Source organism: Gopherus evgoodei, chromosome 10 (genome assembly GCF_007399415.2).
Source record: "Gopherus evgoodei ecotype Sinaloan lineage chromosome 10, rGopEvg1_v1.p, whole genome shotgun sequence".
NCBI lineage: Eukaryota > Metazoa > Chordata > Testudines > Testudinidae > Gopherus > Gopherus evgoodei.
The window spans coordinates 42,520,299-42,534,188 of NC_044331.1; the positions used below are offsets into that span (position 1 = coordinate 42,520,299).

The window sequence follows — 13,890 nt, forward strand, 5'->3', positions numbered from 1 at the left end:
AAATCACATTTTCCTGTTTCTCCATCAGTTCAATGGGGCACTTTTCAGCCAAGCATTTAACAAAGGTGGTCAGTAGCATCACCCCCATTTTACAGATGGGAAAACTGAGGCACAGAGCGACGAGACTTGTCCAAGGTCATTGAGCAAAGCAGTGTAGAACCAGGACTAGAACCCAGGCCTATCCTGTAAGCCTCCCTGGGGGATTGGGGAAGGATTCATTAGTATTTGTAAAGTGCTTTGAGATTCCTGGCCAGAGAGGAGCAGGGGATCGTTAATTCGAACTGGCTGAAAACTTTTCACTTAAATATTTTTCTTTGAGAGAAAACAGCTTTTTCTTTGGTGACAAAACCAGACATTTTCACACACAAAAAATCCATTTCCATCAAAAACTATAGGGCTTTTGTCATAAACGCTAAACAACTTCATTTGTCAGTTTCTGGCAACCAATTTTTTTTGTGTTTACACAGAAATTTCAATTCTCAGCAACCAAAACACACAAAAAAGTTCCATTTTTTATCAATTTAGATTAAATCCAAACCAAAAATTATTTGTGCCAACATTTTTCATAGATCAGAATTACTGTAATTTAGTTGTACTTCTGTAGCCTGGGAGTGCTAGGTGCTGCACAAACACAGAACCAAAAGGTGGCCCCTGGTCCATAGAGCTGCAATGTCAGAGTCTTTAACTTCAGACTTTAGTCAGACTTTCTACAGGCCACTCTCCATCACCCTGGACATCCTGGGACAAACCCAAACTGACCTATGTGAGCCAGCACCACACAGCACAATTATGGGGCCAGTGTTAGACTCCTGTGCTATTTATGTGGGATTGGCTCACTCATCTTAGAACGCTGCTCTTTTCTCCTTAAATAAAGAACAGTTTTCCATGGTCCTGGAGGGTGAATTCCCAAGGGTGGAGTTTCTCTCCTGCCTGGATCCTAGGTGCCCATTGATGCTGAGAGAAAGGAGGGTGGGAACAAGGGACACCAGGTGAAATTCCCCTATGCAGAGGGTTGGGCAAGACCTAGGCACCAGAGGAAGAACACACTCCCAGCATCTGCAGCCACATAATAAAGATAATGTCAAGGCTCCCTCAGCACCATGGACAGATCACACAGCTATGAAGAACCAATCAGCAGACAGCTCATGAGCTCAGTGGGAGCGATAGCGACATGGGAACTACATGCATAAGCACTCCCTCCCTGTGCAATGACACAAGTGCTGCCCCTTTAGAGCATGCAAGGGTCCCAGAATGCTTTGCAGGCAATGATGATTATGCCAGGGCGGCATTAGTTACATATCACAGTGGACTAAGGAGAGCTGAGGACTATTCCCAGCTTAGTCACTGTTCTGCTGGGCGACCTTGGGAAGTCACTTCCCTGACCTGTGCCTCAGTTTCCCCATCTGTAAAAGGGGATAATGATACTGCCCTCCTCTCTGAAGTGCTTTGAGATCTAGGGATGGAAAGTGCTGTATTAGGATTAAGGGTTATTATTACAACAACAAATGGAGAAACAGACAGAGGAATTTGCCCATGGTTGCACTGTAAGTAATGACAGGCAGAAATTGGAACCCAGGAGTCATGGCTCCCTGTCCCTCTCTAATTACTAGACTATGCTGCTACAAAATCTAGTCGTGCTCATTGGGCCAAGTCCCTTTTGGTCTCTCCCCTGGGGCTCACTCTGTCACCAAACACAGGACCCCCCCAAAAGAGCCAAGCCACTCCAAAACTTCTTGGGCATTCCTCAGAGTTGTGTCTCAGCCCACACCTTCCCCACACTGAGCTCAGGCTGCTCCTGAAGGGGGTCGTCTCATCCCCTGCTCACTCCTTCCCCAAGAAGCCACATTTCCCAGGACACCTGCTCTTATAGGGCTCTCGGGCCATAAGGGACACCTAGGGTCCTATGCACACACTAAGTGTGACACCGCTCCCGTTCTCAAAGTCTGTCCCAAGGAGAGTACCTGTGTCTTTGCTGCACACCCCTCTTCCCAGGCCCCTGGCCCTGGCTGCCCTGCAGGCTCAGCCGTGGAAGCAGGATTTCCTAGCACCTGGGCCATGCGCTGCCTCGCCCAGAGAATGGTTTTAACTTGTGATGCTGCATTACCCATGCCAGGGCCACGCATCAGGCTGAACACAGGATGCTGAGCCCACAACACGGCAGTGCAGGATGCGAGTGAGACACCACTGGGGGGCCCTGGTGTTACACTCAGCGTGCGGGTGAGAACAGACTAACCCACTGCAGTGGTGGCATTAGGCATCTTCCCCCTTGCAGTCCCAGAGGGCCCCCTGAAAGCCACATTTGGCCCACAAGGGCCTTCCATTCAGCTCACTGGGCATCAGATACCCCACTTGGCTCCCTGCCGGTGGCTCTGCTGTAAGGATGGCCCTGCTGCCCAGCTCCAACTCTGCCTGGAGTCAGCTGGAGCTGTGTAGCAGCAGAAACCCCAGTTGGGAGCAGGAAGGAACAGTTGATGCCTGGAGGATCAGACGGAAGGCCATTGCCAGTGGCTCCAGTCCCTGTGCTCTCCCACAGGTAGTGCCAGGCGGCCCCTTTCCCTCCCCTGCAGAGCAACCTCCAAGCTGCCACGTGCCAGTCCCAGGTAGGGTGACCAGATAGCAAGTGTGAAAAATCGGGATGGGGGTGGGAGGTAATAAGGGGCCCATATAAGAAAAAAGCCCAAATATTGGGACTGTCCCTATAAAATCAGGACATCTGTTCCCCCTTGTCCCAGGCCTCGGTGAGGGGTGCTCAGAGGTGGGTCAGTGCAGGGATGCTGCAGCCCACGAGCAGGCAGGGGAGCACAGGGAGGACACAGAGGTGGAGCCAGACCTGAGTAGCAGGGCCTCCTGGACAGCAGAGGCCCCAGCTGGGAGCAGGAGCCAGGTACAGGCTGGGGGAGGTGGGGATAGGACAGTCTCTGGGGGGGGATCTACCTCCTGTGTCCCCCACTGTCCCCATCTTCCTCCCAGTTCCATGTAGGGCCCCTAGAATTGAGCTTTTCAGGGGGTCCCCATGGGACAAACGCCATCACTGACCTCCTTGAGAGCCAGGCAGCAGGCAGGTAGGGAAGCTACAGATTCAAACAGGGAGGAGGAGAAATGGTAGCAAACCAAGGGAGAGATGGGGAGATGGAGGGAAGGTGTCAAGACAAGTCTCCCTGCTTCTCTCCCCTGCCCCGCCCCAGCCCATAGTGCAGTGGGGATAAGCCGTGGGGATGAGCTGTGGGGCAGCGAGACTCACAGTCATCCAGGTCCAGCAAGGAGATCTCCTTGGTCTCTTTCCTGGAGGCCTTTGGGGCAGGTTTGCTGCTGGGAGGCTGCAAAAGAGGACAGAACTGGGGCAGTATGATTGCTAGCAGATGGGGGTAGGGGGGCTGGGAAAGGAGCACAGGGCCCAGCAAGGCCCAGCCCAGCACTGGCACAGGGAGCCCTGGGTGCAGGATGCTCAGAGAGGGGCAGGAGCTGAGTCCTAGGCCCGTGCATGGGGGGGATGCGAGCTCCGGCCCACCTCTCTGCAGGGCAGGTGAGTGGTGCCAGAGCTCAGCAGCAGCGAGCCCCTCCCTGGCTGCCCACCTGTCCTCTCACCGTGGTTCTCCTCCTGCTCTCTGGCTCTGACTGAGATTCCTCTGCCTCGGAGCCTGAGTCCGACTTGGACGAGCTGCTCTCCGAGACGCTGCCCTCCTCCCACGAGGACTCGGAAGCCCCTTTCCCTTCATCCTGCGGCTTCTTCTTCTTCCCCTTCTTCCCCTGCTCCTGCTCCTCCTCCTCCTCGCTGGGGTCGCTGGGGGAAGGAGAGGGTCAGGCACAGAGCACCACCAACACCTCGCATGCCCCTTGGGCACCATGACTGCCAGGGGCACCTGCTACCAGTGGCTAATTTACATACTTTGAAATCATTGGACAAGAGCCATGGCTGGAGCCCATGCATCTGAGCTAGATTCACCCTCTCCGGCAGGACAATCACATTGTGCCAATGTTGGGGTGATGTCACCCCAAGCAGTGACATACCTTGGGTGGCTGACACCCTCCCCAGCCACCCCATCGCCAGCACTCCTGTGCTGTCCCCTGCTGGCTGAGCAACTGACATCCCCCCCACCAACACTCCTGCATGTCCCCCTGCTGGCACTGGAGCAGCTGGGCCCAGCCTGTCAGCCCGGGATCTCTGCCTGGCACCCGGCTGATGTCAGCGAAAGGAGGGGGCATGGGCAAAGATGCTGGGTGTTAAAGGCATGAGAAACAGACATGGTGGGATGGGCTGTAGTCCCCCCACATCCCTGGGGGTGTTCCTCAGTCCCCAGCTGGTGGCACCTCCTGCCCCCTCTCCCCGCCACTGCCTGTGATACCTCCCAGCGCTCTCTGGGCAGGCTTTCCGGGGCCCTTCCTTTCCCTTCTTCTTCTTCTTCTTCTTCTTCTCCTCCTCCTCCTCTGACTGGTCTCCACTCTCCTCGCCCCGGCTTCCCGAGTCAGAGCCACTCTCACTGCTGCTGCTGCTGCTGCCGCTCTCGCTCTCCGTCTCACTGACAGATTCCGGGTCTGGGAGAGAGAGAGAGAGTGAAAATCTCCGTGTTGGCAGCCCTTGCCAGGCACCGTCTGCAAGGTCAGCCTGCCCAGCCCCCTCGTGTCCCCCCTGGCTGCCACGCCATACTGCCATCCCCTGCACTTGATCCTTCCCTCCAGGGGCCTTGCACTGCCATGGTCGCTGGGCCAGGGGTTCCCCCAGCTGGTGCACTGGGGAGGGGGAAGGAAGGGAGTCATCACATCATTCCCATACGTGCACACAGATGCGCCCTGTCCCATGTGAGAGACGCTGACTGTGCCTGCTCCCCACAAATAGCCAGGAAGTAGGGCTGGATGGGCCTTTCAGACAACACGTTGTGCCCTGGGCCTTTTCCAGGGAGGAAGGGCTCCTGAGGGAGGGTCAGTCCAATCTGAGGACCCTGAATGCTCCTTGGCATTAAGTGGGAAGGGCTCTGTAGCCCCCTGTCATCTGGGCACTGGCCAAGGGCTCACAGCCCTTTGCAGTCAGGCTGCTAGCAGCCCAGCCAGGGTCAGCAGAGAAGGTGGGGGATGCAGAGCACAGAAGCTTTGGAAGGGCTGGCCCTTTGCAGCTCAGATACATCTTATCTCCCCACCCATTGGGAACATCACCAGCAGACGGGAGCAGATGGCACTGCCATCCCCATGCAGCAGGCGCTAGCGCTCAGCACTACACAGCCAGGTAACGCAGGAGCCTGCTGCCCTCCAGCTGTGGAAGCACTGCCAGGGCTGGGCAGTGCCACCCTGCTGCCCGACACAGAGACGGCCAGGTCCCGCACCGCTGTCTGCTGATTCCGTGGGCCCAGACTCTCCCTCTGAATCCGAGTAGAATGGCTTCTCCACCTTCTCTTTCCTCTTCTCCCGGCTGGTGCACTTGGTCCATTCCGGAACCTGCGCAGGAGCAGAAAAGGAGGTGAGGCGCACGCCAGCCATGGAGAGGACCATGCCAATCCCTAGTGAACCCCCCACAGCAGAAAGCTGGCCCAAGGAGTGGAGATCACAGAGGCCAGGCCCTTCCAACGGGATTCTGCAGTGATGGACAGGCTGATTCCCAGGAAATGTCCCCAGGGTCAGTACCATGGAGGCTCTGTCCTGGAGGGGGCATGGGAACCGCACAGCGATGCACGGACCATGCCCCTATCTCTCTCCTCACCACCCTCATGGCATAATGCTCACCAGCCTTCTCCATGATGGGTGGATCACTCAGCAGCAAGCGCTGGGGGCAGATCCATCGACAGCATGGCAGGGCTCTGGTTGGGAGCTATGCTACCAAACAGGTGTGTGCTTGTGCATGTGCAACGCACACTCAGCCTGGCTCATGTTTAGCCCTGGGAGATTAAAAGGAGTTTAATCTACACACACGTTTGTGCAGAGGATGGGGATGTGGGTCTGCCTTTACTTTCTGCTGAGATGTCAGATCCTTTATGTGTGTTATAGAAAAAAGCCAAGACATGCGCACACACACAATTCCCAAGTGCTGGAAGTTAAAAGCAAGAGAGAGGGGAAAGGCACCATAACAAACACACACGAGCCACCTCTCTGAGCTCTCCCAGCAACCCGATGTGGCTTTCAGTGAGGAAGGCGGTTTCTTCCTGCAAACGAGGGAGATTGCTGTCATAGGAGCAGAGCGACTCTGTAGGGCTTCTGCCCCAGCCACTCCACTCCGCACCCCATTCCTCCTGCCTTAAGCATCAAGACAGGAACCACCCACTTCTCTGGACACCTGGAAGGTTCAGCAGCTGCCAGGAGCTTGGCACCAGAGCCCAGGGTCCCCTGACACCAAGGCTGTGGGTGAACATCATTTCCCGGGATCACACAAATGGAGCACAACATGAGGCCCATCCCCAGAGCCCGGCTAGCACGGTACCTCAACATTGCGCACGGATGGATCGGGGGCCTCATCCGGCCAGTCGGGGAGCTCCTGGTAGCCCACTGCCTTGGCGTTGAGGAGGTGTGAGAGCGAGCCGAGCTGGAAATGGTCCCGATCTGCAGCAGGAGGGGAGAATTCAGAGCGCAGCCCTCCTGGCCCCACTCCCCACCCTAGCGGCTTCCAGCCTCACAGCCCACGTTCCACATAACCCAGCTCCTACTGGGAGGAATGGGCTCTCCTCTCACAGCCAGCCAGAGACCCCTGGGTCCCATGCATCTTGCCGTACCTTTGAAGGAAGACTCCAAGATAGGGGCGGGCTTCTGCGCCAGGAAGAGCTTCTTGGCATACTTGTTAAGGGCCCCGCTCTTCTCGGTGGGCACGATGAGCTGGCGGATAAAGCGGGCCCGGTCCCGGATGTCGTAGTTCTGGTCGTACTTGGCCAGGTTCAGCACGTACTGGGTCAGCAGCTTGCTCTATTGTGATGTTTGGCAGCTCAGCATCTTCCCTGGGACTTTACAGAGCTATCATGCTGAGCAGAACCCCTCCCCACCACACAGATGGGGAAACAGAGGCCCAGGGAGTGGAAGGGACTTGCCCAATGGCACCCACCCCAGCTCTGCTGATTCCCTGAGCCCAGCCCACACATCCCTCAGTGGGCAGGGCAACCCTAAGTGCAGGGACTGTGGGCCCAATCCAGCAAAGTGCTGAGTGCCCTCCATATCCCCTGGCTTCTGCTGGCACAGAGCTACTTACAGGATTGGGCCCACAGGTTGCAGGCTTGGCTGGCTGGCCAGGATGTTTCAGATGGAAGTGTCCTGGCCCTCACACAGCACCCCACTGCCCGGCAGGGGCCAGCATACTCAGAGACAGCTGCACCCCATCTCAGAGTGCCCAGCACTGTCACCATGGGGACTGGCCAGCTAGACGGCCCTGCACTGTGGGGTGGAGTCAGGCATAGCTGCGACGGTCGCAGTTTACTGGCAGCCATCAGGGGAAGCCAGCGCAGGGGGCACAGGCTCAGCCAGCCCTGCACTAATTGCTTACGCAATGCCTGCTTTGCACGGAGCCTGCCAGGGCAGAGCCAGCCGTGTGGCGAGAGCAGGGTCTCGGAGCCGGTCTGGGAAGCTGCAGATGCTGCTGCCCAGCCAGTCGGCGCTCACCTGCTTGGAGTTGGTCAGGTAGAGCTTGGCTGCCAGGTTGATAACCTGCAGCTTGACGATGTCCTCCTCGCCAGTGAAGGACTTGGACATCTTGCGCAGCACATCGGGTGCAATCTTGGGCACGTGCTCGCAGTACTCGCCAATCAGCCAGAGGATGCTGGCCCGGGCCATGGGCACCTGCAGACAGGTACATGGCAGAACCCCAGCTCTGCCAAAATCCCTCGCAGGGCAAGCTCCAGAGGGAGGGGCTAGAGCCGGAGCGAGTGCAGTGCAGTCCATGGGAGACCTGCTCACACCCTGCAGACACTATGCTGCGGACTCCGTAGGTCAGGATTTGCTGGTCCTGTTCAATTCACCCGCTGTTCCCCAGTCCCACCAACCCAACCAGTTCCTTCTCCCAGTCAGGGCCCAGCTGCTGCATTACCGAGTACATCCCAGGATCCTTTGCACTGGAGCACCCAACACAGGGAATTCTGGGACCCAAGCACGGAGACCCTGGGGAGGGGGGAGAGGGCAAAGAGGTCTGGGAGGACAAGATGGCCCCACTCCATTCCAGGGATGTCTCCTGAGGTCACGTCTTAGGTGGGTGCCTGCCTGTGTCCATCTTGGGAACCACAACAGCAGGCCTGCACAGCGCTGCCCCTTCCAGGACATACACAGCTAGGAGCCTGGCAATGCCCACCCGCTGCAGCAGCCAAACCAGGGAGCAAGGGGTCCTGCTGTGGCTGCGCTGGCAGTTTGAAAAGCATGGCCGGTCCCTCCCGCTGGGCTGGTCCCTTCCAGCTGACTCCAGAAGGCCCCGTGGGGCAAGCGCTGGTAGAGGAGTCCCAGCCCTGGTGGCACAGGAGATTCAAACTCAGGGCTTTGCAGAAGCAGGGGACCAGACACTGAATGCAGCACCCCTTGGGGTAGGGGCCCGGAAAGGGGAGAAAGGGGGCAACAGGCAGCAGCACTTCCACAGGAAGGGCAGCCCAGGACACCAAGGATCCCCTTGAGCTAGCCCCTACTCCTTCCTGTGGGCACAGCCCACTTCACACTCGCCCCCATACAGCTGGAGCCCCCAGCCCCTCTGGCAGTGGGAACAGCTGGGCCCCCCCGAGCCCAGACATACCTGGATGTTGTCGGTGAGCTTGGCCATGTGCTTGATGATCTCGCTGTGTTGAGAGGGCTGCATCTGCAGCAGCTTCTTAATGACGACCACGGACTCAGCCACCACTAGCTCTGGGGGCAACAGAGATCCCCAGCCACCAATGAGCGCAGAGATGCTTCCGTCCCCTGCACTGCCAGGACTCAGCCACAGCCAGCTCTGGGGTGAACAGTTCCTCTCCCCACCCTGCTGGGGCTGTGCAGGATCTCAGTGCACGAGGGGCCTCAGCCGGGGTGTGCTATCGAACGCTGTGATGCTGACAACACGCAGCTGTGGGAATTTGCTCAACCAGACATTTAATTCCCAGAAGAATGTCCCAGCGCAGGGCACCCCTTCCACCAGCTCCTTCCAGCCCGTGGCCTCCTCGAAACCAGACAGAGCTTGTTTCAGGCTGGTGGCCATCACTCATTGCTTGATTTTCCACTGCAAGCTCTGAAAAGCACTATCTCCCGTAGGCAGCCCCTGGACAGTTCCCCCTCGCCCCTCCCTGCCCCGGGGCCGCAGGCTCTCACCATCCCTGTTGGAGAGAAGCTGGACAAGGCCATTCAGGCAGGTGTCTCGGACCTTCCCGATGTTCGTGGCGCAGCGCCCGATGGCCTGGATGGTGGCAGCTACAAAGTCCTTGTCCATGCTCCGGATGTAGGTCTGCAGACAAGAGGCATGGCAGCTTTCCTGGCATGCATCGGGAGTCAGGACACCATGCCTGAGTAGCCCTGAGAGCTGATCGCATGGGCTCAGACTACATGCAGGGTGGCTCCCAGAGGCTGCACTAGCTCAGGGCTCCTAGCAGCTGCTGTAGCGAAAGTCACAAGGCTGTCTGTAAAGCCCAGTTCTCCCCTAGTCTCCATGTTTGGGAACAGGCCCTGGTAGGGCTGTATGTTTCTCATTTCCCCCCATTTTAGGGAAATCCATCCAGCAGACTTAGTCATTTACTTATATTCCAGTAGCACATAGAGGCCCCGATGAGGATCGGGCCCACTGTGTGGGCATGTACAGATACCTTAGTCCCTGCCCCAAGGAATTTACATGAGACCGAATACACATGATTTCCCCCATACTAATCGCAGAACAACCTGGCTGCTTCCCCCAGGGCTGCAGCTCCATGCCCACTCCCCAAACCCAGTGAGGAGCAGGGGTTGGGCCAAGGCCAGGGTAAAAACAAAAAAGGGCTTTGCTAATAAAGTGGGGTGGGTTTGGGCCCCCAGAAACCTGCACCCAACACCTTGGTGTTTGACTATGAAACAGCCACCACCAAGCCCCACAGAGCCAGCCAGCTCCAGGACCATGTAGGGCTGGCCACAAATTTTCCATCAAAACTGTCTCTACTTTCCATGGAAAACATAGATTTTTTTCATTGAATAACCAAACAGCTGAAAACCAAAGTATCTGAATTTCCCTAAGCTGTCATGGAGCCTCTTGGGAACTGTAGGGCCAGGCTCTCCAGCCATCTCCCATGACGCATGCAGGAACTCCCACCATTGAGGTGCATCCTGGGAGATGTAGTCTTACCAGGGAGTCCAGCCCATGGAGGAGAATGGGAGCATGAAACAGCTGAACTACAACTCCTATGACGCACCACGGCAGCATTCCCAAATTGAAATATTCCATTTTCCATTTCTTTCCCCCACCCAAACCCCCATTTTCTGCCCAGCTCTGGCAGCGGGGATGGCTCCCAATGGCAGGTAGAGATGAGATTGTGAGAGTGAGTCTGCTGAGCACCAGCAATGAGCTCAGAAGAAGAGAGGAGAAGCCCCGGTCTGCCTTCTCTCTGGTGGGCACCAGTGAGGTCACTTGCCACGGCAGGTAGCTCCTCCCAGGCTGTGAATGGTTCTTCCCTTGCTCATGGCTGGTGGTGGGGGGGAAGCAATAGAGGTGAGCGCACACTGCACCGAAAGCCCCTCTCTTTTACCCCCATGCTGACAGCATCACCCCTGAAATGCTTACAGCTCTGCCACATGCTTCCCCCACTCGGCTCCGCCCACCAGCCCCTGGCCCTGAGTACCTGGAACTCCCGCAGGATGGTGGAGATGTTGGTTTCATTAGCGAGGTTGGTGAGAACTTCCAGCTGGAGAGGAGGGAGAAAGAGCAGCACAAGAGCATGTGTGTGAGAGAGAGATGGAAAGATTTACCTCCCCATGTGCCCAGAGACAGAGGTACCTCCAAGATCCTGCCTTTGGGGAGAGTGAGAGGAGCCAGACTCTGGATGCAGCAGACTGTGCATGTCCGGACTCGAGGAGAAGGTGTCACATGGCTGCATGGAGTTCCCAGTGGGGTCCAGAGGATCAGACGGTGTTTAGAAGGGAAGGCAGTGCCTACAAGCTCCCAGAGGTGGTGGGGGAAGATTGCCTATGGCAAGGGAGTTGGGTAGCTCGGTGCCAAGGCTATGTCCAGGGTGTGTGTAGGGGATGCCTCGCTATGAACATGCATCAGGTTGTCCTGTGCATTTGACTCACCTTGAGGATCTTAATCTGGGTGGGGTCTGTGGATCTGATGTAGAAGCTCTTCAGATATGGCTCGAACATCCCCTGCACAGACAAAGCAGCTTTAGCAGCAGCCCAGTTACCCTGCTGGATCAGTCAGGGGACAAGGCAATGGACCAAGTGCATGATGGGGGATTTATTTGAAGCATCTAGCACTGGCCCCTATTGGAGACAGGCTCCTGGCTCAGACAGGCTGCTGGGCTGTCCCTCATTGCAGGAGGTGGGGGACTGGACTGATCTGACACCCCAGAGTCCCTGCACACAGCCCAGGAATGGGTCAGACCCAAGCCTCAGGTTTGGGGGAGCTCAGCCCCAAATCCCCCCATGCTGCAGCCCCAGCCTCTAGAGAAAAGAAGGGCGATTTCTCAAATGCAGGGAACCAGGACTCACCCGCCGCTTAATGGACATCGTGGCCACGTTCTGCAGCACCACCCACTGCACCTCGCTGCCGGGAGAGAGATCCATCAGCTGTCCCCATAGAAGTGAGGCAGCAAGGAAAATCCATGCAACAGGCTGCTCTTACACAATCCCTCCACTTGACCCAATCTGGGCCAAATTTATCCCCTCCCTACTGAAATAACAAGCCCCCCATCAGATTCTGACTTGAGATGGTTCCATCTCAGAAACTTTTATAATCCTGAGATGGAGCCAATAGGACCCACTGCTCAGGCTGCCAGGGTGAGTCAGCAGAAGAGCTCTGCAGCTCTGTGCAGGGCCTGAGCCCTGACAGCCTGTGACACACAGACTTCAGCCTCTTTGGAACAAGTCATGGAAGGAAGTTCAGGTAGTTGCTGGAGAGAAAGAAAGGGGGGTGTAGGGAGAGGGGGTGAGCAGAAGACAGGAGGAGGAAAGGGAGAAAAGAGGAGAAGTTGTGGTGGTTGCAGACCTGTGGCTCCTCAGAAGACGCACCAGTGCCTTGGCAATGACCCCAACCTCGGCCTTGGGTGCCAGGTGGAAGTACAGCTGAGCTACGGCCATCACCACCTGTGGGGGTGGGGGAGGAGAGAGACAAGAGGTCATGGAAGGGCGCTGAGCAATAGGCCAGCCACTGCAGGCTGGGTGCTGCCCTGGCTGGGTCTAAAGCACCTGACTGCAGAGATGAGTGTCCTATTTTCTGTGCACTGCCCCTTCACGTGTCGGGTTTCTCTGGGGCAGCAGCCAGTGGGAGAGCGCTGCTCCCAGCAAGACCCCTGTCAATGACTTCCTGGGCAGAGGGTCCAGAGCTCCGGCGGTGTCAGGGCAGGGGGCTTGCTGAGCTTAGGGCCTACGCATCCCCATTCAGATGCAGAGTGAGTCACCGGGCGTGCGCTCCTGCAGGACAGTGCATTGTGTCTCCTTCCTTGGGGAGCCCCCACGTGCCAGAAAACCCACCTGTCACTCCTCAGGCACAAGGGGAAGTGACATACCGACGGGACCCTGGACACAGGGCAGTGGAGGGGCTCACTGCGGCGTCACAGCTCGGCTGGGGAATGTGGGGGGCTCACCACGGTGTTGCGGCTCTTGTGTGGGGAAAGGCGAGAGGCTCTCTGTGGCTCATGGGGGCAGGGCGAAGCAGAGAGACATGGAGCTCACCACGGGGTTGTGGCTTTGTGGTGGTGGAGGGGCAGGGCAAGGTAGGGGTGCTGGGGGCTCACCGTGGTGTTGCAGCTCTGTCGAGGGGACAGGACAAGGCGTGGGAGGGGGCGTGGGCTCACTGCGGCATTGTGGCTCGGGGGCAGGGTGAAGGGGCACGTAGCATGGTGTTGCAGCTCTGTGGGGGGACAGTGTAGGGGAGACAGGGGACTTACCATGGTATTGCAGCTTTCGGGAGGGCTCACTGCAGCATTGTGACTCTGCAGTGGGGGGGTGGGGGCAGGGCAAGGCGGGAGGGCGTGGGGCTCACCATGGCGTTGTGGCTCTGTGGTGGCGAGATGGGAGGGCGAGGGGCTCACCGCAGCATTGTGGCTCTGTGGTGTGGGGCAGGGCAAGGTGGGAGGGTGTGGGGCTCACCGGGGCATTGTGGCTCTGTGGTGTGGGGCAGGGCAAGGTGGGAGGGCATGGGGCTCACCGGGGCGTTGTGGCTCTGTGGTGGGGGGCAGGGCGAGGGGGGGCATGTAGTTCACTGCAGGGTTCTGGCTCTGTGGTGGGGGCAGGGAGAGGTAGGAGGGTGTGGGACTCACTGCAGCATTGCGGCTCTGTGGTGGGGGGCAGGACGAGGGGGGGCATGTAGCTCACTGCGGGGTTCTGACTCTGGTGGTGGGGACAGGGTGAGGCGGGAGGGCATGGGGCTCACCGTGGCATTGTGGCTCTGTGGTGGCGAGGCGGGAGGGCATGGGGCTCACCGTGGCGTTGTGGCTCTGTGGTGAGGGTGCAGGGCGAGGTGGGAGGGCGTGAGGCTCACCGTGACGTTGTGGCTCTGTGGTGGGGGTGCAGGGCGAGGCGGGAGGGCGTGGGGCTCACCGTGGCGTTGTGGCTCTGTGGTGGGGGTGCAGGGCGAGGCGGGAGGGCGTGAGGCTCACCGTGACGTTGTGGCTCTGTGGTGGGGGTGCAGGGCGAGGCGGGAGGGCGTGGGGCTCACCGTGGCGTTGTGGCTCTGTGGTGGGGGTGCAGGGCGAGGCGGGAGGGCGTGAGGCTCACCGTGGCGTTGTGGCTCTGTGGTGGGGGTGCAGGGCGAGGCGGGAGGGCGTGAGGCTCACCGTGGCATTGTGGCTCTGTGGT

The 13,890-nt window shown here is 58.1% G+C and overlaps 1 protein-coding gene across 10 annotated transcripts in view; it reads right to left on the reverse strand.

Moving 5' to 3' along the window:
• Positions 1–13,890, reverse strand: part of AP3B2 (adaptor related protein complex 3 subunit beta 2) — a 63,833-nt gene that overhangs the window by 11,449 nt on the left and 38,494 nt on the right. For 4 of the 10 annotated variants that reach the window (XM_030578988.1, XM_030578985.1, XM_030578990.1 and 1 more), the window contains exons 9-22: positions 12,080–12,177; positions 11,584–11,638; positions 11,167–11,238; positions 10,716–10,778; positions 9,226–9,358; positions 8,678–8,787; positions 7,567–7,743; positions 6,693–6,879; positions 6,404–6,522; positions 6,072–6,128; positions 5,316–5,427; positions 4,344–4,533; positions 3,574–3,781; positions 3,242–3,317 (exon numbers count right to left, since the gene is read on the reverse strand). In XM_030578988.1, the coding sequence (XP_030434848.1) occupies positions 3,242–3,317; positions 3,574–3,781; positions 4,344–4,533; positions 5,316–5,427; positions 6,072–6,128; positions 6,404–6,522; positions 6,693–6,879; positions 7,567–7,743; positions 8,678–8,787; positions 9,226–9,358; positions 10,716–10,778; positions 11,167–11,238; positions 11,584–11,638; positions 12,080–12,177 (1,657 nt within the window). Of the gene's footprint in view, positions 1–3,241; positions 3,318–3,573; positions 3,782–4,343; positions 4,534–5,315; positions 5,428–6,071; positions 6,129–6,403; positions 6,523–6,692; positions 6,880–7,566; positions 7,744–8,677; positions 8,788–9,225; positions 9,359–10,715; positions 10,779–11,166; positions 11,239–11,583; positions 11,639–12,079; positions 12,178–13,890 lie in introns of those variants that run through there. The other 6 variants (XM_030578993.1, XM_030578986.1, XM_030578989.1 and 3 more) reach the window with 4 other exon arrangements.